This window comes from Bombyx mori, chromosome 1, assembly GCF_030269925.1.
Source record: "Bombyx mori chromosome 1, ASM3026992v2".
Taxonomy (NCBI): Eukaryota; Metazoa; Arthropoda; class Insecta; order Lepidoptera; family Bombycidae; genus Bombyx; species Bombyx mori.
In genome coordinates, this window is record NC_085107.1 from 18,105,373 (window position 1) to 18,130,912 (window position 25,540).

At 38.7% G+C, this 25,540-nt stretch overlaps 1 protein-coding gene across 2 annotated transcripts; it reads right to left on the minus strand.

Moving 5' to 3' along the window:
• Window positions 1–483: 483 nt before the first annotated feature.
• On the minus strand, window positions 484–19,278 carry LOC101739338 (succinate dehydrogenase [ubiquinone] flavoprotein subunit, mitochondrial). Of its 2 annotated transcripts, none has more exons than XM_004933134.4 (13): window positions 19,140–19,278; window positions 14,588–14,639; window positions 12,800–12,991; window positions 12,180–12,253; window positions 10,866–11,038; window positions 9,753–9,908; window positions 6,401–6,558; window positions 5,836–6,000; window positions 5,036–5,235; window positions 4,472–4,666; window positions 3,364–3,508; window positions 2,204–2,439; window positions 484–886 (listed from the first exon to the last, which is right to left on the minus strand). In XM_004933134.4, the coding sequence occupies exons 1-13, from the start codon at window positions 19,170–19,172 to the stop codon at window positions 734–736; spliced, it is 1,932 nt and encodes a 643-aa protein (XP_004933191.1). In that variant the 5' UTR covers window positions 19,173–19,278; the 3' UTR covers window positions 484–733. The 2 variants fall into 2 exon arrangements, with proteins under 2 accessions (XP_004933191.1, XP_062526697.1); XM_062670713.1 differs by having other exon boundaries at window positions 14,588–14,636; window positions 19,140–19,229.
• Between the last annotated feature and the right edge of the window lie 6,262 nt (window positions 19,279–25,540).

A 25,540-nucleotide genomic window follows, 5' to 3' on the forward strand; every position in this document is an offset into this window, starting at 1 on the left:
AGGGACCATTGCATCAATCACAGGCACGTTCGGAAAAGGATCAGTTTAAGCTGGCCATTCAGTCCAGTATCCCAAGGCCTCTGTTTTCATAGAAAGGATTGATCAACAGGGACCTGAATGCTATTGTTCTTCTGGCTAGAATTATAGCAGTGGATCATTTTTAGGTCACACTGTCGGGTGTTTATCCAGAGTGTTCTCGGACACGCGTTCCCAATCCTGTACGACTTGCTCGTTGTAAGGTATTCTGACATTTTCCGCAGTACTATCGTGAGTACTATTCAAGGGCGTATACTGAGTTTTGCGTGGCTTCGAAATACCAAAGCGCGTTCAATTTTCACCCACAAAACAAGTATGTGTATTCCGCTTACCAGAACACGTTAACCATTGTCAATGAAACTGACATCTCGGTACTCGGTGGCTGGCGGTGAGTAACATGTCCGAATATAGTACATTCAACATTCACAAAAAAAGAAAAAAAAAAGGTGACCTGTCTAAAGCTTTGAAATTTTTATTTATTTAAAATTAGAAAAAAATATAGAAATTACCTTTATTAGTTGCACAAATCTCTTTCATATATTTTTAAATAAATAAAGCATTGTTCAGTCCTAAACTAAGGACCAATAGTTCTATGTAAACGATCCGTGTATAAGATAACGCCAGATCCAACAAGTTGTATATCTACTCCGTCTTCTGGCATTTTAACCACTAAAACTAGTGCAGCAAAGATCGAATTTCAGTAAACTCTCGGGACAGGCGGAATTGTCTTCACTTCATCGTCCAATGTTGTATCGATGACTGGACGATAGCTTATAGTCACCTTTCCGGTGGCCTGGTCTAGCATCGTTAAACTGTGTTTCCTCCAGTGCTGGTCGAAAGGTTTCTTTGTCTGGAAAAATTAGGATACCACATTTAACTGTGTGCGTTTAGAACTGAGACTTTAAGCAGAACTTCTTTGATCCCTTTTTTGACGTGACAACGTCTTATAATTCAATGGAGCCGGCTGCACGCACGAAAAAATATGACTCATGCGGCGTTACCTCACTCTGAGGCGTTCCATTTAAGGCTTGAAGTGCAAGCGAGAGCGCGCAACGAGCGACAAAGAGGCACAATCGGCCTCCGCGTTCGGCAGCGTTCGACATCTGTCTCTCTCCTACTTGAGTGAGCGATGAATTGTATTTATGCGTACAAATAAATGTAACTTTATCAATTCAATAGTGATTTCCATTTACCGTCTACTCTATATCCATACAAAATATCTATCAAACAAATAAAATTAAAATTTTCATTTGAAAAATGAGACCATTCCATCCATTCCATCAGTATTTTCTTATGACGTTGTCACGTTCAACTATCGTCAGTAAGCCGACTTTACAGACAATCGATATTTCTACAGGAGAAAGTCGCCGGATCCCCACCCACGCGACAGGTGGGGTATGTGGGAGTTGAACCTCACTAAAAACTCCTGCCGTTCACAGCTGGCGCCCTACTCCGGACCAGGCGGGAACCCAGTCGGAGCTATTGAGACGGCGGGACAGGGTTGACGCAGAGCCCATTACATCCATCCCGCCGTCCCTCTTTGATCCCTTAGAGCAGGAGTCGGGAAACTTTTTTAATTATTACCCCAAAATATTTTTACGTAAGTTGATATTACCCCATGGCGAAGAACAAAAGAAAGAAATCGCTTCTTTTTAGCCTATTTCATATTATAGCCCCCATGATAATTTTGAAAAGAAAACAATAACACAAAAATTAATTTAAACATCTTTTAATCAACTTATCAATGTAAAACCTAGTAATAAGGTTAATAATAGTAATACATATATGTAATATAATACAGTTGAGGAAAAAAATCGCCCCCACAGAAAATATAAGTAAATGATAATTTCTTGTTATTTTATAATTCATATGATATTTTTCTTGTATTATTAGACGAAAAACTAGTTTAAATTTTATATATAGCCTCCATAAAAAAAGCTTTTTTAATTTAAATGATTTTTTTCGAGTTTGAAATCACAACGATTCTAAAGAAGTTTCACTTCGATATATACTTTTTACTCACAAAAGTTTCATTTTTAGCCCCCAAAATTTCATTTTACCCCATTTGTGGTAATTTACCCCGGTTCCCCGACCGCTGTCTTAGGGAATTATGAAAAAATTATCACTAACAGAGAGCGATCTACGAGTATTTTGTATGTCTCGTTACCTGGCCTTCGACTGGCTTGGAATAGTCCATTTCGTCACATCTATGAGGGTAATCGTCTCTGAAATGAGCGCCCCTACTCTCAGTTCTTTTGTGAGCGCTGGCCGTAAGCTGGATGGCCAGTTGCAGCATGTTCTGCAGCTCCAAGCTCTCGACAAGATCGCTGTTCCAGTTGAGACGACGATCCGTGACACGCAGGTCTTTAAATGACTGATACCACTTCAGCATCTCCTGATTAGCTGGGAAGGTAAACGAGTAAACACTGTGTTACGTGTATCCAAAATTAAGATACTAAATTATCGATGAGAATTGGGTTTGGGTAGTCGATAAAAAGAGTGGAGCTACTGGTTCTTTGAAATGTATTTATCTTGCGTGTAACTAATTGCGTTGATAGACGAACGAGCTCTCTAATCGCCTGGTCTTATACCGAAACCAGTAGAGATCACAACGTGAATACCACCACTTACATTGAAGCATGACTTTGAAGTCTCAATATAATTTGTGTGACGGTTTTCCATTGTCTATTGTGAACACGCGACTGTTTAGCGGAAAAAACAGGCAAGACGCCGTACGGGCTTATAATAGACACACTATAAGTAATTAGGAAAATTTCAATCCCTAATTTTTTTATTCTTCCTAATCTGGTAGCCTTAGAGAGTTATGCCAGCGTAGCCAAACGAGTAGGTGAGCTTTCGGGGCTCTAACCTGGGAGCGTTGCTAATACTAGCCCTAGCAAGACCAGAGTTTCGCACAATCTACCGCCGGATCGGAAACGTGACGGCGAGAAACTCAGTAGGCTGTGGTATAATTTACTCGCCGAGCCCTTCGTCGCAAGCGACGGGTTTGACGAGACCAGTGACTGGTGTTTGTGGTACCTAAAAGCACCGATAGTGGATCGGGAGTATCCAAAATGACGTGTAAAAGGCGACGATGACGCCGACAGGATCGGTTGAGTATTTCCTATTTGTAGGCTGGTAACATAAAGGGCTATTCCAGCTATGTTGCGACTGGTAGATAAGCTCCCGGGGCTCACTCAACCTAAAAAAATGTGCCAATATAAGCCCTAGCAAGAGCAGTGCTTCGCAGAATCTACCGCGGAATGGGGATCGCGACCTACTAGGAAGATCAGACGAGAAATTCATACAAATTTCATCGCTAATTACCTTCTTCCAGTAGTTTGGCCTCTCTGAAGACAGCGCACTTGCTTTGCATCGTGTTTCTCATGGCGTTCCTTAGTTCCGCTGTCGGAATGGTACCGTTGGCATCTCGTATTTTAAACAGATTATCCAATGACGCCTCGCATATATTCTAAGTGGAAAAACTTTAATTATTAACTCTGGAAAACATTAAAAATCTGCAAAAATGAAATTGCACACACTCGCTTTCTATATGTAGGATTCTTAATTCTGTAATTAGTAATCGATTGCATAGAATTTAATTTATTACGACGGATAAAATTTATGAGTCCAATTGCAAAGCATGTTAATTTTCTTTCTCTTTTTATTGGAAATATTTACTGTCCAATCTCGCCTTAGTTCCATTTTAATTCACTAATTAGCGTGAACAAACAAAAACCAAAAATTGAAATTTAAACTGAAATAAAAAAAAAAAGTGTTGCATCTTTTGTTTAGACAATGACATTTTCAAATATTACCGTAAGACTATCTCCACTTCTTATTTATCGAAAACACTAGAGCTCGTTCTTTAGTTAAGTTAAACAAAACAAAACCTAAAAATGGTTAACAAACAGCGAAGAAAACGGTACTCGACTGTATTCTCTTTGCCCATTTGTATTTAAACTAGTGGTCCCGCAGTAGTCGAAATTCGACTATAATTAATTGGAATTGTAAGTTTGTACACTATTATGATTCTATTTTATACTTCTATAATCACAAATTTCGCCAAGACTGCACTATAAAAATATTAACAAAGACAAACAATATTTAATCTATTCTCAATTTGACAACACACGCCAAGAACAAGTTTGACAATAAATAGTATGCCTGCGTGTGTGCATCAAATACATGGTAGGTATGTAGTGTGTGTAATGTTTTCTTTATGGATTTAATGTATCTTTTATGCATTATTTAAAAAAAAATATTAGCATTGTGCACTTCTTCTCTATATCCTCTATAAGTGTGGAAAATTTCATACTCCTCCGTCCGCGCAATTTTCGTAAAAAGGGATACAAAGTTTTTGCTTCACGTATTAATATATAGATAACTCCGATCAACTAAAATATGGAGAGATTTTTGTTGCCGCCCAACTAACGTCTTTCAAATCTGGTTGCTTATCGCCCGGCTTGCTGTTCTTTGCAATGTTGATGCTGATTGCCTTGCCGAACACCACAATGTCAAGAATGGAGTTGGCTCCAAGACGGTTGGCGCCGTGGCAGTTGCTGACCGCCTCCCCGGCCCCATGCAGTCCCGGCACCGGGCAATCCTTATTGTTTTCGTGAATCACAACCTGATATGGTGCATAAATTTCATTATTATCCATAAAGCAGTAATGCGTTTCGGTTTGAAGGGTGGTGCAGTCGTTGTAACTATACTGAGACCTTAGAACTTATATCTCGAGGTGGGTGGCGCATTTGCGTTGTAGATGTCTATGGGCTCTAGTAACCACTTGACACCAGGTGGGCTGTGACCTCGTCCACCCATCTAAGCAATAAATAAAAAAAGACGACATATATGTACATTACGGAAATTAATTTCAAATTCGAGTCTCATCGTGAAATGGAATGCTAGGAACATTTAATTTTGTAAACAAAATGCTAAACGTAAAACATGACAATAGTTTCGACGTTGCCAATCATCGTTTTGTTAAGCTACTCACCTCTCCCTTGTAATTGATTGGGATGCCGCCCATCGTATAATGAACCGTCGGCAAGACCGGTAGAGGCTGTGTGTAGACGTCCACTCCGGTGAATGTCCAAGCCGTCTCCGAAATACCGGGCAGCCTCTCCTTGATTACTTCCGGCTTCAAATGGTGCAGCTGAAGGTGAACGTAGTCCTTATTCGGTCCTATTCCACGCCCTAAACAAGTTAAGGCTTCGTATAATAAACCAGCTTTTACATATGGCATTGCTCGCATTATTAAAATATATGTCGGCGCAACGTCACTATTTAGTTAACTAAAAATAGTTAAAGTGAACGGTTTCCTTAATGTTACGCATGTCAACAACTGCTTAAGACGGTATTCAAGAGAATTCATGACTAAATTATACCCACTTTCTACCATAAATACGACTGACTATTGTCGCACAAAACATTCCGGCTCGAGCAGCCGACTCAAGCGGAGCTCTCTGTTTTTATCGTTGTACACTCGAGATGCAATAAATGGAATTCATTGGAAAAGTGAGTCTTAATTACTGTCACCGTGGAAGGCGGTGATGAAGGTATGATGATGAAGGGAATAGCATCAGCAACGATCATCATTTTAAAAACGCCATAGAACCAGCCTCTATCCCTCATATTATTATATATATATTTTTGTCTGGACGAAAGGTAACTATTTCTATTTCTGCTTCTCAAGCTTCGTAAGCGATGAGTTCAAAGAGAACGATGACCGGATCAGTGTCTTTAATTTGTTTCAATGTTAAGTTTTTTTTAGATTAAAACATTATTCGCTCTCACCTTCTCGTATCTCGGTAGCAATCGATCTAGAGACTACATCTCTACTGGCCAGATCCTTGGCTTTTGGGGCGTACTTCTCCATAAACCTCTCGCCCTTGCTGTTTACGAGGAAGCCACCTTCTCCACGACAGCCCTCCGTCATCAGGCAACCGGAACCATACATGCCTGTGTTACCAATAAACATTACCTACTAGATGAGCCATTTAGAAGATTTACAAGACATTACAAGATTTTCCTTTTGAGACCATGGCCCTGCGACTCTTATACAGTGAGCGCATTTTTTATTTATTTATTGCTTAGATGGGTGGACGAGCTCACAGCCCACGTGGTGTTAAGTGGTTACTGGAGCCCATAGACATCTACAACGTAAATGCGCCACCCACCTTGAGATATAAGTTCAAAGGTCTCAGTATAGTTAGTTACAACGGCTGCCCCACCCTTCAAACCGAAACGCATTACTACTTCACGGCAGAAATGGGCGGGGTGGTTGTACCTACCCGTGCGGACTCACAAGAGGTCCTACCACCGGTAAATACTGAAATTACCTGTTCAAAACTGAAATTACCTGTCGGATGAAACTGCACAAACTCCATGTCCTGCAACATGATACCAGCTCTCGTAGCGATGGCGCATCCATCACCGGTGCAAGTGTGGGCCGCTGTGCACGAGAAATACATACGGGGGTAGCCCCCTGTTGCGATCACCGTGTTCTTTGCTTGAAACCTGCAATTATAAATTTAAAGTAGCCAATTAAGTATTAAAAAACATACACGAAACTGTTTTTTTAAGAAGAAGGGTACTGGTGGCCCGGAGGCCTTTCCAGTTTCACCAGGACAGGTGGGCAAGAAAGGCTCAGCCAGGAGTGGTGGGATTTGCTAAAAGCTGCCCGAGCGCCTCCGAAGGAGACCTAACAATTCAAAAGCAGCTGCAAAAAAATTTTTTGATTTGATTTGATTTGATTTGAATCGCGATCCCCTGAGATGATCCGGACGTGGATACTCCGGGTACATAAGGCCTTTTTATAGGAGTAATAAAAAAATTTCAGGAACATTTAGTGAGCTTAGAAAAATTTATTGACACTTTTCCTTGATGATGCTGGCGAAGTCGCGTGTAACAGCTAGAAGATCGTAAATAAGATATAATATAATGGATGCTCAGGAATTGCTCCTGATATAGGTTGGCAGTGGGCGGTGGCGGCTTATACACTTCTACACCATTTTAAAGAAAATATTAGTCTTGTTGCGTGTTATAGTAGTCAGACAGTCCGTCTATTGGCCTAATGAAATTATTTTGCTTATTGTAAATAAAAAGCAGTCTTTGTTGTATCGTAACAATCCCCGTCATGGTAAAGTTCCCAAGGCATTCAATAGGTTGAAGACGGCGCTGCGTCCTCCACATAAATAACAAATTATCATTCATTCCGACGACTACATTTTAGTGATTTGTATTAAATACACAAGTAAACTGTATATATCATAATTATTTATATCATATATGTAGGATTGGTAAGAACGGAACGTATGAAAAGAGTGTGGAACGAAGCGTTGAGATGTTAGTGAGAGAAAACTATGGAGGGTAGACGTAAGGAGAACCGTCTCATATGGGAGGAACTTGAAAGTGTCCCACTTTCAGCACTATATAACAGTTCAAAAATCCGCCAGAATGGCGCTAGCATAGGCACAGGGTATGGTATGTGAAAAATATATTTAATGACTAGAGTAGTTAGTGACAGTGTAATATACAAGACCTCACATTTTTACGTAGTCCAAACTAATTTCGTCAATATTTATTTATTTATTTAATTAAATAAATAAATTTATTTAATTATTTAATAAATAAATTTATTTAATTAAATAAATAAATAAGTAACCTAAAATTATTGCTGTGGTGGAGACATCGATTGTATTTTCAGATTTTTGTGATTTTGTAGTGCTTACAGTTCTTTCGTCCTTTTTTATTTCTCTATCTTAGATTTATTTAAATTTACCCGGTTGCTACTGTAGTGCCCTTATTTAGCAGATTTTAACGGACACTTTTTCACAACAGAGACGATTCTCCTTACCTCTATCCTCCACAGAGAAAACGGAAAGAAAGGGAAAGTGAATGACAGACGGAATGACAGAAAAAAGGAAGATGGCGAGGACGGTTATAAAATGAGCAAGGAGTACATAATAAAAGTGTAAATTAATTTTTAATTATTATTATAATAGGTGATTTTGGAACAGTAGAAGTTTTATTTTAAGGGTTGCGATCCCTATTCGACATATATATACAGTAAACAGGACCATCTTTATTACAAATTTTATAAACGTACTCTATAACAAATAATTTTTCTACGCTTTTATTAACAGAACACAAAATTAAACCATGACATTGCGGCGATAATTTGAACTTTACCCTTCTAAGCACACAAACAGTTCCAATATTAACGAATAGATGGCGTTTCAATCAAGTTTATTTTCAGATGGAAAAACGGCGAGGAGGCTCTGAAACTGCGATACTTTAAGACAAATATTTTTTGTATGGAAACTATCGACATAATCTTGTAGTGGATGCACCCAAAGTTATATGTTGTTAAAGTTATGACACATAATTATTGTGTAATTAAAAACAGAAAATTTAAAAATCATAAATCGTACAAGTCTTTATTTGTTATAGAAAAATTGATTAAATCGATTAATTTTGAAGTCGTCGTGGCCTAAAGGATAAGACGTCCGGTGTATTCGTAGCGATGCAACGGTGTTCGAATCCCGCAGGCGAGGTACCAATTTTTCTAATGAAATACGTACTTAACAATTGTTCACGATTGACTTCCCCGGTGAAGGAATAACATCGTGTAATAAAAATCAAAACCCGCAAAATTATAATTTGCGTAATTACTGGTAGGACTTCTTGTGAGTCCGCACGGGTAGGTACCACCGCCCCGCCTATTTCTGCCGTGAAGCAGCAATTAGTTTCGGATTGAAGGGTGGGGCAGCCGTTGTAACTATACTGAGACCTTAGAACTTCTATCTCAAGGTGTGTGGCGCATTTACGTTGCAGATTTCTATGGGTTCCAGTAACCACTTAACACCGGATGGGCTGTGAGCTCGTCCACACATCTAGGCAATAAAAAAATAACAAAAATTAGTGGTTTCTGAAAATTTACAAAATCCTTCATTAAAAATTAAAAATAGGATAAGCAATATGTTACTGCCATCTACAGGAGCAATAAGAAACTAATCGAAGCGAAGCCATCTAGTGACCGACGCCCGTAAACATTTTTGTTGAGTGCTTGGGTTGCTTATCTATAATTAGTTTATGTGTATTATCTAGGACGGCAAGCTTACACGGGTGGGTATCAATTATGTATGCTGATTAAAGTTGTACCTTTGCCACGGTAGTTATTCGAAAAGAACAGTGAAATGATAGTATATATTGTAATATAATTAATTTATACGATACAACGATCAACTCAAGGCAAAATAGATCTTAAGGTATATTTGAGTTGAACTAATACTGGAAAGTGAGAAGTATCTATCACGCACCGTAATCTTTTGTGGCAATATTATTTCCTATATATCCTATATATTTCCTATATCCTATACCTATAACGTTTTTGAGACAGTGAAAGATGCGATTTCCGAGTAACCTATCGATCTTGTAAATTTTGAGAAACTACAGTTCATCTTTTTTTATTATTTTAGACTTTTGTGTTTGTCCAATATAATTCAGTGAATGTCCCAAAATTTATATTAGATCTGAACAATACTCATTCAAATACTTAACTTGTTTTGTGATTGATGCAATAAAAATAAGCTACATATTATCTACTAATTCTTTACAGAAACGTTCAATCACTGCTACTGGAATTCCGTTTAAGAATATAAAATTGTAGTAACAAAAGTCATCGGACCTTCTAAATTATTCAAACGGACCTGTGTATACTGCTGTCGTCCATGTCGAGCGCTACCGCCCCGACCACAACTCCGTCTTGAATCAGAAGATCTAGCACAAAGAATTCAGCGAAGTGGTCAATGTTCTTCAGCTTGGTGCTGTAGCCGTAGAGAGTGTGGAGGAGAGCGTGACCGGTTCTGCAAAAAATGTTATTTTTGCCTTCAACCACAAAATACGAACTACAGTTTAGTTAAGTACCCTGCAACCAAAAGGATTAGGCACGTATAAATTACAGTAAATCAAAGTGCAGGAGACACACGGATGAATCAACTATTAAGTATTATTAAAATTTTTACTAGTCTACATATGAGGTTTGAAGTCGTGGCCTAAATGATATGCGAAGCGATGATTCTTATCAATGAAATCCGCAATTTTTTTTATTAATAAGTTGATTTCAAGTCTCAAAATGGGTGGCAGCATTCACATTGCTAATTCTATAGACTCCGGTAGCCATTTAACATTAAATAGACCGTCAGCTCGATCATCCGTCTAAGAAAAAATAATCTATCACCGGTCTTTTTTATGATATAATATTGCAATAAATTATTATTTGGATGACAAAACTCGTCATGTTTTAAAAATTAAATTTGTGAAATCGATTAAATGCAGATTTGAAAATGATTCTTGATTAATGAATAGATTACTCGTAGTTCACGGTTTCAATTTATTTTATTTAAAATTAGTGCCATCTGTGAAACTAATATTGAACAATTTAATTTTTTCCAACGCCTCGAGAGATGGCGCTAAATTAAAATTCACTTTTATAAAATTTGAGACAATATCTTCAGTGTGGGCATTACGTTAATAAGCTTATCGACGCTTGAAAGGCAAACATGACTAAGCGACAATAACTACTTTGTACATTAATGATAGGCAATAACCATATTCGACGCGCAAAAAAAATATGTTTCTAGGTCTATTAAAATAATTTCAATCCTACAGCTAGGTACTAGCTAGATTCTACTACAGCTAGATTCGTTAAAATAAATTTTATTTTCAGGTATTTCAGCTTTAAATTAGTCTACTGTAAAGTTCACGCATTGTCGCTTAGTCACGTTTGCCTTTCAAGCGTCGTTATGATACTTATTTAATACCTATCAGCAACACAGCAGGTCCTTTTAGCCACTTCTTTACCGTTGTGCGTGGTACTTCCACCGAAAGGCCTCTGGTAGATCTTGCCATCTTTAGTCCTTGAGAATGGCATACCCATATTTTCCAATTCTATAGCCACGTTTGGTGCTTCACGCGTGAGATAGTGGATTGAGTCCTGATATTATATTAGAGTAATATAGAAACATGCTAACTCAAATATTCTCCATCACTATGCCGGTAAAATAATTAAGTGTTTGCCTATATTAATAACAAAATTTAAAAATAATTATCAAATGTCTCGAAAATATTATGTATCATGTTGATATTTGGCTTTTTAAGACTTGATCAATTAACAGTCCTAAAGGGTGCACAAAATATTTTAGAAATCGTTTACAGTATTTTTTTGGCCTTGCTGATTGGCCTTAAGGAGTTATTTTGGCTCCGTCTTGGTTGGCGAGCTCACGGGGCTTAGCCTGAGAGGATAGCAAACATCTGACCTAGCAAGAGCCGTGCTCCTCAGAATCTACTATCGGATCGGAATCGCGACCTACTGAGAAGATCCAGCGAGAAACTCAGTGGGCTGTGTTTATCAGTATTGGTTAGGTTGTATGTCGAAGTCTTCGTCGCAGAGTTTGGCACAGTGATCGATTCTTGGAATGCCTAAAAGCACCGAGATTGCATCGCGAGGATCTGAAATGACATGTCTAGAGCGACGGTGGTATTTCGTTGCCCCATCGTCAGGATCCGGCATGTAACTTGAAACGTCTGCAGCATTGAACATGAACCATTATTGTAAGAGAAAGTCAGTGAAGTTTTCATTTATGAATCAAATTTTATCATTCGTGAAGTTACGATGAGATGTTAAAAAATAAATTGAAAACCGAAAAAATTGTGCACGTGCAACTTGGTGCGTGTGAAAGAAGTGAAACTTCTTTTGCGGTGTGTAGTATTGTGGTATTATTCATTTTTCATCCTTATATCAAATTTCTTTGTAATTGGAAATGCTGTGTATAAGAGAAACGACCTAGCTCGCTTTCCCGTCCGTTCCCTCTTTCTACGGTCAAGTTTGCGAGACGCTGTCTGCTTTCTCACTCTCGCTCTTCCTAAATTGTATCTTTTCTCACTAGCCGTAACGAATCTGTCGCGAGTAAATTTTATACTCTCAAGGCGCCTAAAGACGTTTCACTTCAAAAAGTATACTGTTTCGGTCAAGTAGAAGTAATTCAACTGTATGTTGGGTGGGTCAGTAATAATCCGCAACTATAAAATGTTGGATCAAAGATATGATAGTATGTTATTGACCCGTTCAGGCTTACCTGATCTCCTAGCCAATCCGAGCCTTTGACAGTATCATAGAAGTGCCAGCGCCAATCATCCGGGTGCATACTACCTGTGGTATCCAAATCAATTTGTCTCAATATAAATACCAATAAATAAAAACTTGGGAACAAATCATGAACGGTCATCCGGCCCCAAATTAGGATTCTCTGTATTGTGGGTACCAGAGAATGACATACGCACTTAAATATGTTTCAATATATACAGGTATAGATAATAAACAACCAAACAAAAAGCAAACAAACCCGTTCATCACACCAAAATTTTTTCAATGTGGGTATAAAACCCACGAGCTTCAGTTCAACAGCTAAGGGCGCTAACTACTGGACCACAGGGCCACCTGGTGTTAAGTGGTTACTAGAGCCCATAGACATCTACAACGTAAATGCGCCACCCACATTGAGATATAAGTTGTAAGTTCTCAGTATAGTTACAACGGCTGCCCCACCCTTCAAACCGAAACGCATTACCGCTTCACGGCAAAAATAGGCAGGGTGGTGGTACCTACCCGCGCGGACTCACAAGAGGTCCTACCACCAGTAAAACCTTCCTTACTTACAACTAGAACTTTAACTAGGTTAAAATAAGACGCACATACCAATAGCAGCATTCATTCCGCCCTGCGCTGCGATAGTGTGGGACCTCGTTGGGTACAGCTTGGACACTACAGCTACCGAGAATTGTTGTTGCGCCAGACCAACGGCGGTTCGCAAGCCTGCTCCCCCCGCTCCGATGATGAGGCAGTCGTGGCAGTGGTGCTGGACCGTGACGCAGGCGTTTCGATGAGGAACTGAAGATCGTTGGTCGAGTTTTTAGCGGCACCGACTGCTATACTACAGGTTGAGTGTGCTTAGTGCGAGTTTTTTAACGTTCTCGACATATTTTTTTCCTCCCTTAGCTGAGAACCTTGGGAGGGTATATCAGCGTAGCCTTAACTAGTAGGTGAGCTCACGGGGCTCAAACCTAATGACGTTGCTAACACGAACCCTAGCAAGAGCCGTGCTTCGCAGAATCTACCACCGGATCGGAAACGCGACCCACTGAGAAGATCCGGCGAGAAACTCAGTGGGCCGTTCTCGATAGCGTTAAATTTAACTTAAATTTGTATGGAGTTGGAACAGCGCCCTTAGCGGCAAACGTTCGAACTTCATACAAATTAGAGTTAACTTTTACGCTATCGAGAACTTTAATAAGCTCGCAATAAGCACAAAGAGTTCAAGCCGGGGTCAGTGTGTCCGTGATAGATATGCGAGTTTAGTAACGCTCTCAATAGCGTAAAAGTTAACTCAAATTTGTATGGAGTTGTTACAACACCCTTAGCGGCAAACGTAAGCAAACGTTCGAACTTCATACAAATTTGAGTTAACTTTTACGCTATCGAGAACGTTTAAAAACTCGCAGTAAGCACACAGAATAATTCAAGCCGGGAGTCAGTGTGTTCGTGATAGATATTTGGTTTCCGAGGTCGAGTATACATATTACTTCTATTTCTGGCTTCGGGTCTATCACTAACACCCGTAACACTGGACTTTTATTTTCGTTCCAAATAAATGAATGTCTCTTTATGGAAGTAGTAATATTATTTTATTTATGCACGCTATGGAATGTTATGAATGATGTTTAATTATGTTTTTCTTGTTTTCGAAGTAGTTGTGGCCTAAAAGATAAAGCTACCATGTTTTTTTTTTCTTTATTGCCCTTGTAGGTTGATCGGCATAGGGCTCACCTGGTGGTGAGTGGTTAGCGTCGCCCATGTCTTCAGCAATACCAGGGGCAAAGCCAAACCGCTGCCTATCGTATCAAGAGTTGGGATTATATTCGTGTTCAAATCACCGCTCATATTAATTATTTTTCTAAGGAAATACGTAGCGTACGAATTAGTTTCACGATGCAATAATACATATATGCAATAATATCCCGTGCATTAATAAATAAGGATCACGCAAATTTTATAAATTTTTGTAATTTTTAATTCCGAAAGAACTATGTAGAAATTCTGGTCTACATCTGGTCGTGTATGCATTAATTCCTTAAAATGTAAGTATAATGAAAAAAAAAATACATTATTAAAAGAAAAGGCTTGGAAAATTTAAGAAAATATTTAAAAAAGAAAATTGTTAAACTCCAAATTTAATTATTTTATGCGTTTTTATTCCGTTTTTTTGTATATTTTTTTTTCGTTTTTAACTTATTATGTCTATCTCGTAGTTCAGAAAATGTTGATGCGTCAAATACACGAATCAAGAAAAATCAGTAGGTACACTCAACGAACTTTAATTAGAAAGCAAAACAAGTTCGAAATGTTTGCGGATAAAGTTTCGAACAATTAAGCCCAAAGCTACTCTCGCGTCGATCGATATAACAAATGTAGCAGGATAGTGCTCACCAACTAGTTTGATCCTTTCAGTCGTTCTCATTAAGGAGGCTGACAGGTTCTTCTGAGAAAAGGAAATGTTAATGTTTATTTTAATAATTGTTGATTTGTTACCCAAGCGCTATGACATATCCTTCTTCAAACGAGGCTTGTGGAGAGTACTTAACGGTAGGCAGCGGCTTGGCTCTGCCTTGCTGAAGTACATGGGCGACGGTAACCACTCACAATCAGGTGGGCCGTATGCTCGTCTGCCTACAAGGGCAATAAAAAAAGCTTCGACTAACCCGGTGGTGAAGTAGTTATCGCTGTTTTATTTTTATATTTTATTGATTAGATCAGCCTTTCTGAAAGTGGGCGATAACGCCCCCTTGCGGGCGCTGAAGGCCTAAAGGGGGGTGGTAAGAAACCCAGAAAAAAATGGGTGTGTTGTGTAGAGGCTTGGGAAGCGATTTGTAATTTCATCTAGGTGAACCCTTTGATACCGACTGGGCTCTTGCTATAGTGGTTTTTAAATAGGTGAAAAATTAGGGCGCTAAAAATAATTTATTCTCAAAGTAGGTAGTAGACAAAATAAGTTTGAGAGCCCCTGGCTTAGATGGATGGACGAACTTACAACGTAAATGAAGCCACTCAACTTGAGATGCGAGTTCTAAGGTCCTTATAGTACCACGGTTCCCCCATCTTCCAAACCGAAACGCATTACTGCTTCACGGCAGAAATAGGCAGCGTGGTGGTATTCAAATGAATTCTTTAAAAGTCAAAAGTATCAAAACTGTTTCGTTCATTGACATAGGTCAAGCAGGAGACAGGGTGGCTTCGAATTTAGCTGGACACCGCTGATGGGGTGCGTGTAGCCGCCCCCTAATCGTCCTTTTACGTAAACGAAAAAGCATCCGAGGGTTAATTGCATGTCCGAACCATCCATTAAATTGTTATTGGATAGCAATTTCAAGCAACTACATTATTGTTCACTTTTATTTTTATAAATCATTCTTCTATACTTTTATTTGTCACCGAACACCTCAATGGTTGAATTGAGTTAGTCTTTGGTGGACTTATGGACTTTCTATTGGCGCCGGGAGATGGCGCTGCGATAAAAATTCCAAGGCTTTTTTGTTATTTTCAAGCAACGCCTTCCGCTAAATTATTTAGCCCAGTGTTTCGTTTTTTATTTATTTATTTTTTCCTACCTAAGCTGATGGTCTAGTCAGATCATGTCAGCGCCATCGGGCTAGTAGGCGAGCGCACGGGGCTCAAACCTGACAATGTTGTTAACACTAGCCTTAGCAAGAGCCGTGCTTCGCAGAATCTACCGCCGAATCGGAAACGCGTCCCACTGAGAAGATACGGCGAGAAACTCAGTGGGCTGTGTCTCTGGGTTAATTTACTCGTCGAGTCCTTCGTCGCAAGCGACGGTTTTGGCAAGGACGGTGAACGGTGCTTGAGGTACCTAAAAGCACGGTTTGTGGATCGGGAGGATCCGTAATGATCCGTAATGTTTAGGGCGTTTCCGCTCATGCGTTCATTTGAAAGCTTACAAACTTCACGCTCGTAAAGTTTACTCTTGAAGGAGCTTAATGTTAGTTCGACGTCTTGACTAGACTACAAATATCGACTTGCTAATTATCAGTACATTAAATATTGAGTGTGCATTACACGAATATTTAAAGAAATATAAGAAAAAGAAAATTCATGAGGCAATTATTAACAAAACCTATATTAATATTATAAATTCGTAATTTAATTTTTTCGTTCGTTACAAATCAACCGAACCGCACATTTTATGGCGCATAGAGTATGACTTACATACGGTAACTTTTATTGATAAAAAGGGACTATTCCCGAAGGAACGGAAAATCTCTTTTAGACGACAATAACAACTCGACTGATATGGAATTATTGCAACAAGATGCCTAGACTACAGAAAAAATATAACAGCTTAGCTATATCCCGAAAGGATAACTAATAAGTATTGAGAAATTTTTTAAAATGTCTTGCAGTACTAGTTGCTGTAAAGGTCCGAAAATGATTAAATGACAATAAATAGGGGGACTTTTTTTTCTTTCTTTTTATCGTACCTTTGCTGATAGTCTTGAGAGGTTATAAAAGCGTTACCTAGCGTGTAGGTGAGTTCTTGGGGCTCAAATCGGAGGCGTTGCTAACACTGGCCCTAGCCAAAGCGGTGCTTCGCAGAATCTACCACCGAACCCACTGAGATGATCCGGAGAGAAACTCAGTGGGCGTATCTGTGGGAGGGGGACATTAAAGTCTATCATACTCGTTGCCCGTAGAGAAATGCTCACATTAACAATCAGCAAGGGCTGCAGGAGTATCTTAAGGAAAAGACATGCTTTTCTCATGATCGGCTAGGTATAGTATGTAACACGTTAGCGGAGTACATTATACCCAGAGTTTGTATATCTTAGCGCGAAATCGAATGAAAAAATAATATTTATTATATTATAGCAGAGTCTTAGAACCTAATCCGTGCTTAAACTGATTGCATAAACTACATTGTGTGCGAGCGTCGCTGTGGACAGAACATAGTAACTATGTACTAATTTAATATGAAGCCAAAATTATATTCATTTACTAATTTATGAAACAAAAAAAAAAGAAGAATAGGTCTACATTTCATGGTCTAGCAAATTATAGTGAATTTTCCCTTTCCCTTCAAACATACGACGTTTGACCTCATTCGACTTTAATTGTTTAAATAATTTATAGTTAAAAGACTCTTTGGCGTTGCTGCCCCAGTTCTGTTCTGACGCTCGCTCAACGCCTAATTCCCAAATATTCGTTTGAGAGTGTGTCGGACTAAAGTGTCTTCACTTTTATTCCCCTTTAATCTCATGGCCCATTCGGTATTCATTGATTACTTCAGCTCAAACACATCCCGCCACCACCATGAGACATGAGGTTTGACTCGCAGATGAAAAGAATAACGACTGGCCCACTATTCAAACCGGCGACTGCGACAAAAATACGCTCAGTGGTGGTACCTACCCGTGTGGGCTCACAAGATGGTCTACAACCACGACAGCTCCATTTTTTCCAAATATATCGCAATTTATGATGAAAAAAAAAACAAATAATCACTGCAACCTTATCAATTCCACTTCATTAAAGTGAATAAAAACAAAATCGTCTCCGTCTCTTATATTGTCCGATGTGGATACAGGGAAAGCGACTAAGCTAATAAGCTACCCGCTGAACTGTAAGCGATGTTTTTTTACATTTTTTTTCCAGTTCAATGCACACTATGGTTGTAAACATGGGACATACTGTACATACAATATCTATTAACACATACAGATATTGTGTGTCGCCAAAAACATTAAATTGAATTAATGTAGTGTCTCTTTAAGCTTATGTTACTTTAATCTTTACTTATAGTATTTTTTTGTGTGTATGTAGACGAGCATACGATTCGCCTGATGGTGAGTGGTCACCGTCGCTAATAGACATCAGCAATGCCATAGGCTCAGGCTAGCGGATATCTGCTGCCAAGTACTCTTCTCAAACTTCGAACCTCGATTTTTAAAGTCGTCGTGGCCTAATGGATAAGACATCTAGTGCATACGTGTTGAGCGATGCGCCAGTGTTTGAATCTCAGGCGGGTACCAATTTTGCTAATGAAATACGTACTCAATAAATTTTCAGGATTAACTTCCACGGTGAAGGAATAACATCGTGCAATAAAAGTCAAACCCGCAAAATTATAATTTGCGTAATTACTGGTGTACAGTAATGTGTTTCGGTTTGAAGGGTGTTGCAGCCGTTGTAACTATATTTGAGACGTTAGAACTTATATCTCGAGGTGGGTGGCGCATTTACGTTGTAGATGTCTATGGGCTTCAGTAACCACTCAACACCAGGTGGGCTATGAGCTCGTCCACCCATATAAGCAATAAAAAAAAAGAAATCATAGCGCTCAGGAAATACCGTGGAGTGAAGTTCATTCCAAAGCCGGACAGTGCATGTGGCAGTACATATTTATTATGTGTACTCGTAATCAATATGTTATTCAAGCGATTAAAAACAACTGTTAGTAGTCCTTTTTATAAAATACTATGGTTTTTTATCACGATTTTGTTGGCTTTTTTTTTGATAACGACATCTTGTTGTGTCTTTAAAGTGGTTAGTTGCCCTCAATTAAGAAAAATAGTATTATTATTCGCCAATAGAGGTCGGGAAGAGTTGATTATTGAAAAAAAGGAATAAAACAACATTTTCTGAAAATAAATTGTAGCTAGATCGATTTATCGCCCCCGAAATCCCCTGTATACTAAAATTTTATGAAAATCGTTGAGCCGTTTCCTAGATTCAGATTATATATATATATATTAATATATAAGAATTGCTCGTTTAAAGGTATAAGATGTTTAAAGAGTGCTAAGGATTAGAACAAAATCAAAGATATATGGTGATTCAATTTATTTTTATATTGGTAACTGTTTTTAGCGTATTACCATTGTTGGCATATCATTCAAGGACTTGATACAGACTTCAATATTCCTACCTACTTCAAATTTCGTTATAATAAATCCAATTTCCAACTCACCAGTGTCAAAATGTTCATCGTGATTTTCGACATAAAATCCTTGTAAAGTATGTAGTAAATTCGTTTTCAATGTTTTTAAGTTCTTTAGAAAATGACATTAAAATTGTCATCTACTTATATAAAAATCTATGCTACGTATGTAATATTTGTCAACGTTGTTTTTAAGGTGTGAGCCGTAACCTTTTTACTGAAATGGATTTACTTAAAATATATTTAAAAAACGTACGCGTATTTTTGATATTCAATATTGAAGTAAAAAAAAAAAACCTGTGGCACTCGGGAAATGCCGCGGTAATGCTATTGCATAGCATTTTTTATCAACTTATGCAATTATAATTAGACAATGATAATTTAATATTAAAGCAATAATAAAATAAGACCACGCTATATTAAACAATAATAAAAGCAAAACCTTAACTGTCCCCTTCACACTCAGAAGCTAGACCGCGCGAGAGAGAGATGGGCAGACTTTTCATGATGCGCATGCAGTGTGACGTCACGCCACGCGCTTATTCACAAACACTACACAAGCGCAACGTGTGAATGTGTTGAACGTGAGCTACATGGTAGGCGGAGTGAGGGATGTAAGGTTTTTTTCGTTACGGAATTTCACGATTCGGTCGCCGCGCTCAAGGTCTGCGATAAAAGCTATGCAATAGCTTAAAAAAATTATCGGAAATTAAGGCATCAATCTTTGATTAGACATCAGGAACAAACATAGTCTGCCCTTTTAACGTAACTGCGATCGAATCTAATCCAAACACAGCGAGTCGCACTGTTTAATTTCAGATGCAAATGTGTCCGTGCTTAAATCGTTCTGCGGTATATGCAACTAAGGAGTTAAAATGGTTTTGGGTTTAGACGCCTTGATTCCACTCGAATTTACTAATTTGCATACGGAATATTGTTATCTCGTCTCGTATTTGTTATTTCCGGCAACGTTATAAAGAGAAAATTCTTTTATTTATTTATTGCTTAGATGGTTGGACGAGCTCACAGCCCACCTGGTGTTAAGTGGTTACTGGAGCCCATAGATATCTACAACGTAAATGCGCCACCCACCTTGAGATATAAGTTCTAAGGTCTCAGTATAGTTACAACGGCTGCCCCACCCTTCAAGCCGAAACGCATTACTGCTTCACGGCAGAAACAGGCAGAGCGGTGGTACCTACCCGTGCGGACTCTCAAGAGTTCCTACCACCAGTAAAAACTCAAGGACGTCAATAATTATGAAAAATGGTATCTAAATAGTTTTAAATGAAAAATAATTACAGTTAGAAATGGTAGTGGTCTTTGGTTTGTACTTGGACAAAGACTATGCGACTATAAAACTGAATGAAGATAGATGATGATGTCTTGACGTGACCGATACTGCTCACGTAACATAAATCACAATTATCTAATAATTGAAGAAATGCTTTTTCGTCTAGGTAGGGCCCTGTTTGGTTCTGAAAACACTACCTACTGGTGGTAGATCGTCTTATTGGTGGTAAGACGTCTTGTGAGTTCGCATGGCTAGGTACCACCACCCTGGCTATTTCTGCCGTGAAGCAGTAATGTGTTTTGGGTTGAAGGGCGGGGCAGTCGTTGTATTGTTACAACTGAGACCTTACGACTCGTGTCTCGAGGTTGGTGGTGGCATTTATGTTGTAGATATCTATAGGCTCCGGTAAATACTTAACACCAGGTGGGCGGTGGAGCTCGACCACCCATATAAGCCATAAAAATTAAAAAAAACTTCAGAGGTGTCAAGGGACACCCGGATGGAACGAAGTTCCTTTCGATTAATTAGTGAAGGAATTGTAATTTTTTTTTTAAGTTATAATAATAAATTACGGCATTATGAAGAAGAAAAAAACAATACTATGAACTAAATTACTATTGTTGAAACGCTATCTCGAGAAACTGTACTCATTACGCGGGCCAATCGGATACGAGCAATGTCACGCGATAAGCGCCTACACGTTGATTGGTCAGAATGACGGATCTAAAAAGTGTCGTGACAACTTTTCGTAAGAATTTTTTCCGTCTAGCCCCCTTTCACAACGCGCGATAAGGAACTTCGTTCCAATATATTTAAGTATAAGCTTTCGTGGCCTAACGGTTAACACACCCGAGTTATGCGATTATGTCAGAGTTCAAATGCCATATGTAAGTACAAATGATTCTAAGGAAAAACATATCTAGTATATGTTCACTCTAGATGGCCTTCCACGATGAAGGAAAAACATCTTAATTACAATCAAATCTACAGAAATGAAAAAAAAGTGTGTGTGTGTGTGCCAGTCACACACGGTAGAAGTGAAACTTATAAATATGATATAGATATACTGACTATCTCACTACACAGGAGCATACATATGGACAATGTTTAGTAGACGATAGTGGGGATGCTACGAAGAGTCGCACAAAGAGGAGACCGAGAACGTCTAATGTGTTCTATCTCATTCTCTCGCCTGCTGAATCCTATACATTTATGTGTTTGTGTCTCTATGGACTTATTTTTTCGTTTCATCGAGTTTGAAATCACAACGATTCTAAAGAAGTTTCACTTCAATAATGTAATAAATAAATTAGCGTATAATTGTTATTTCTACTTAATGTCACAAGGTTGACGGTATACACGTTGAGGTGTCTATGGTAAGCACTATACATCGGATGAGTTGTATGCCGGTATAGATTAACCACTAAGCTACAATACTTCAACAGGTCCGCCGAGAAGAAAATCAGAATCGCATGGGACTCTCACGCTGCTTCAGGTATCATGAAAGCAAATTGAAATCAGAACTGATTTGCGTGTTCACAGTCGTTTATGGACATCAGCAATACGAGAAACAAAGACAAGTCTGCGGAATTACTCATCTTTAAATTTCTCGTATGACAATGTTTCTCTATCGTATTGATAGATTGCTGTTTGGACGTATTTTATTTTTAAAAGGAAACTGCGTTATTAGTTCTTCTCATTTACTACCTGTACCTTAGTCTCGAAGTTTCCAGATTTACTGACCCTTATATAACATATTAATTTTTTTCTTTGTTCGTAATACCGGTTGAACGCGGTTAATTAATAAATACACTTTAAAAACGATACAAAAGAGTTCACATTTTATTTGTTACAAAGGTAGCGTGAACAGATATTATTACGTGGGGCACAAGAAATTTAACGAGATTGAATGAAACCAATTGAATTAGTCTTCAGCTATCACCTGGTTGGTGATAGCAGCGTTTCCGTTTAGACTAATCTGATTATATCTGGATATAAGTCGATTACGTCCGGAAACGATGTTCAAGACAATTTATTTTCGTTTTTTTAGATACGTCTTTGTAATCGGCGAGATGTATGTTTTTTGTATCTATGTTTTTTTTTTATCTTTATAAGCAGACGACCATACGTTTAGAATGTTGAGTAATCTTAATGATTATGGACATAAGTAACGCCAAGAGCCCAGCCAAGCCCCTATCCATTACTGAAAATAATTTTTTAAATATTTTTTTATTAAAGTTGAACATGCCGTAATTCTAAGGATATGCCAGCTTCACCCTAAGTTTATCCTTACTGGTGGTAGAACCTCTTGTGAGTCCGAGCGGGTAGGTATCACCACCCTGCCTATTTCTGCCGTGAAGCAGTAATGCGTTTCGGTTTGAAGGGTGGGGCAGCCGTTGTAACTATACTGAGATCTTAGAACTTATATCTCAAGGTGGGTGGCGCATTTACGTTGTAAATGTCTATAGGCTCCAGTAACCACTTAACACCAGGTGGACTGTGAGCTCGTCCACCCATCTAAGCAAGAAAAAAAAAGTTTTTAATTAACTGAACTGTTGGTTCGATAACCAGACAGAGTCAATATCTTTGTTAACCATTATTTTTTCTTGTTTCGAATGTCGATATTTCAAGATCCCCTGGGAAATAAGAAAAGTCAAGATTGTGGCCGGTGCAAGTTAGTTGATAGCAATAAGGTTGAGATGTAATATCGTATTTTATTTACTACTACGCATGCCGTTAATGAGAAAACCATCCATAGGGTATTATTTCGTGCTTATTTTGTTGATTATAAAAAAAGGTAACCCTAGAGAATCCAATATGTGTATTTTTGCCGATGGGCGATCGGGCCAGGCTGTCGGATTAGACGACAACCGACCAAACCCCATTGATCACTCTCTCCGGACGTCCGATCCCCGCCCGAGACCAAATCATATATAAAACCATACCATGTGTGTGTCGTCTCTGACAAGACCGCTGTCAGGGGCGGTGTGGCTTTGACGGTGTCTTTAGATATCGCCAACGCGTTCAACACTCTGCAGTGGTCGGTAAGCGAGAGGGCGCTCGTGTATCTCGGCGTCCTTGTGTACCATCAGCTGATCAGGTCCTCAAGGAGAGGTCGGTCAGCACAGGATAGATGTGACACGGTGGTGGGGTGTTTCGTTTTCTGGGAGAGCGCAATGTTCCACAGGAGTCGGTCTTTGGTCCTCTCTTGTGGAACACCTGCTACGACTGGGTTCTACGGAGCACCCTTTACAGTTCTCTTCCTAGGCGGCCACTGTACGGAGGTGCACCTTGATCCGCAAGATCGTCGTGGTACCCCAACTATCGCGGCGTGCGCTCGTGATAGGAGGCATCCTCCTTCTCGGTGAAGGCTACCGGGGACAGCGGTTCTACAGAACTGATATACCTAAAAGAGCGAGTCTGTACTTCAAAATCATAATTAATAAAACATACTTTGGATATGAACTATTTATTTATGTATTTTTACAGGTAAACATTAGTTGACGATATGTGTTAAGGAAACATCAATAGTAATCTAGCTCGACTAACAACGATAAGTATCTTTCTATATAACCCATGTAGTTTTACAAAATCAATTTCTTCAATTGTCAGCCCACTTCAGACCAACTTGACTAAATTGAATTCGATTCACAATCAAACTACGTCTGGATCCGTATTAAAATGCAAAAAATAATCTAGCGCGGAATCGTCGAGAAAAGGAAATTGAACTTCGAAGGGAAATAAGCCACAGAGCCGATTCCGCTGAGAGATTGCAAGGATTTACCCGCAAGTAATTAAGCATTGATTAGTTATTAACGTAGACAAAGACGAGATTAGAGATGGGACAGAAGAAAAACGAAGAAATACAGCCGTGGGCGATAAAAGTTATTTCTAAATGAGATCGATAAATATAGGTATTGGTAAATTTGCATAAAGATTATTGTTATGTTTGTGAATAGTTAGTAGTACATCGGCCGGTGTAATAAAAGTGCTTCCACGCTTACTGTGATATTACATCGCACGAAACATATTGGGATGCAAACTTTTTTTATTCTTCTGAAGAATCTTGCACGATATTCAATATTTAGTTTCGTACGGGTCTGTGTTGAGAAGTTTTAAACGCACTGGAGTTTTAGTATCGAGCATTTTACATTGAGTTTTATTTAAATTAAGTTTGTCATAAGTAGTTTAAATAGCTGACCAACAGCCACGACATGCTTAGGTTACATCAATTATTCTAAGAATATCATTTAATTTAGAAGGTGAAAACAAGTTATCGAATATAAACTATATAATAATATTATTATTATTCTGTTCCGATATGGATCGAAGAATTGAAAATACGGGAATTCCATTGCGACCACACCTGAAGCTACACCTACATAATGACATCTCTCTCAGTCGTCTTAAGTAACAATATCGTTAACTAATTTACAAATTAACCTCTTCTACTAATTCCTTTATTCAGGGTCCTTTATTCATTTCACGAAAAGGTCACATTTTTGGATCAACTTGTATTGTAATTTTATTTCTTTTTGCCGCGGGTTATACAGTTCGAAAACTTTTTTATTTCTTTGTCTTATTTTCGCGGTAAAATATAATGATGTCACAGACTATACTTATATATTTTTTAACCTTTCGTGCATTCCGGCCCACGTATCATAAAAAAGTTGCGTTCTTAAACGCCACAAAACTTAACTGTTTTATTACTTAGCTTTATCGGTTAAGCGCAACGCGGCATTTAAAACATCAGTGCGAAACAATAAATATAGAACGTGGATCGCGGACTAACGCCGTAGTGTGTCTACAACACTTCTCGGAAACAATTCGTCCGGGAAAACGTCGCAATTTACATTTCACAGAGGAAACGTATGCCGAGTTGGGCTCGATATCCGGTTTAGTATACGCGATAAATGTATGCAGTATCTACAAACATGATTTACGTATTAAGACTTTATACACTGGACTTTCTATTAGTACTTCCGAAGATAAATTGGGAGCCGTTGGTTTATGTGCCATTTTTATTTGTTTGAAGTCGTCGTGGCCTCGAGGATAAGACGTCCGGTGCATTCGTAGCGATGCACCGATGTTCGAATCTCGCAGGCGGGTACCAATTTTTCTAATGAAATATGTACTT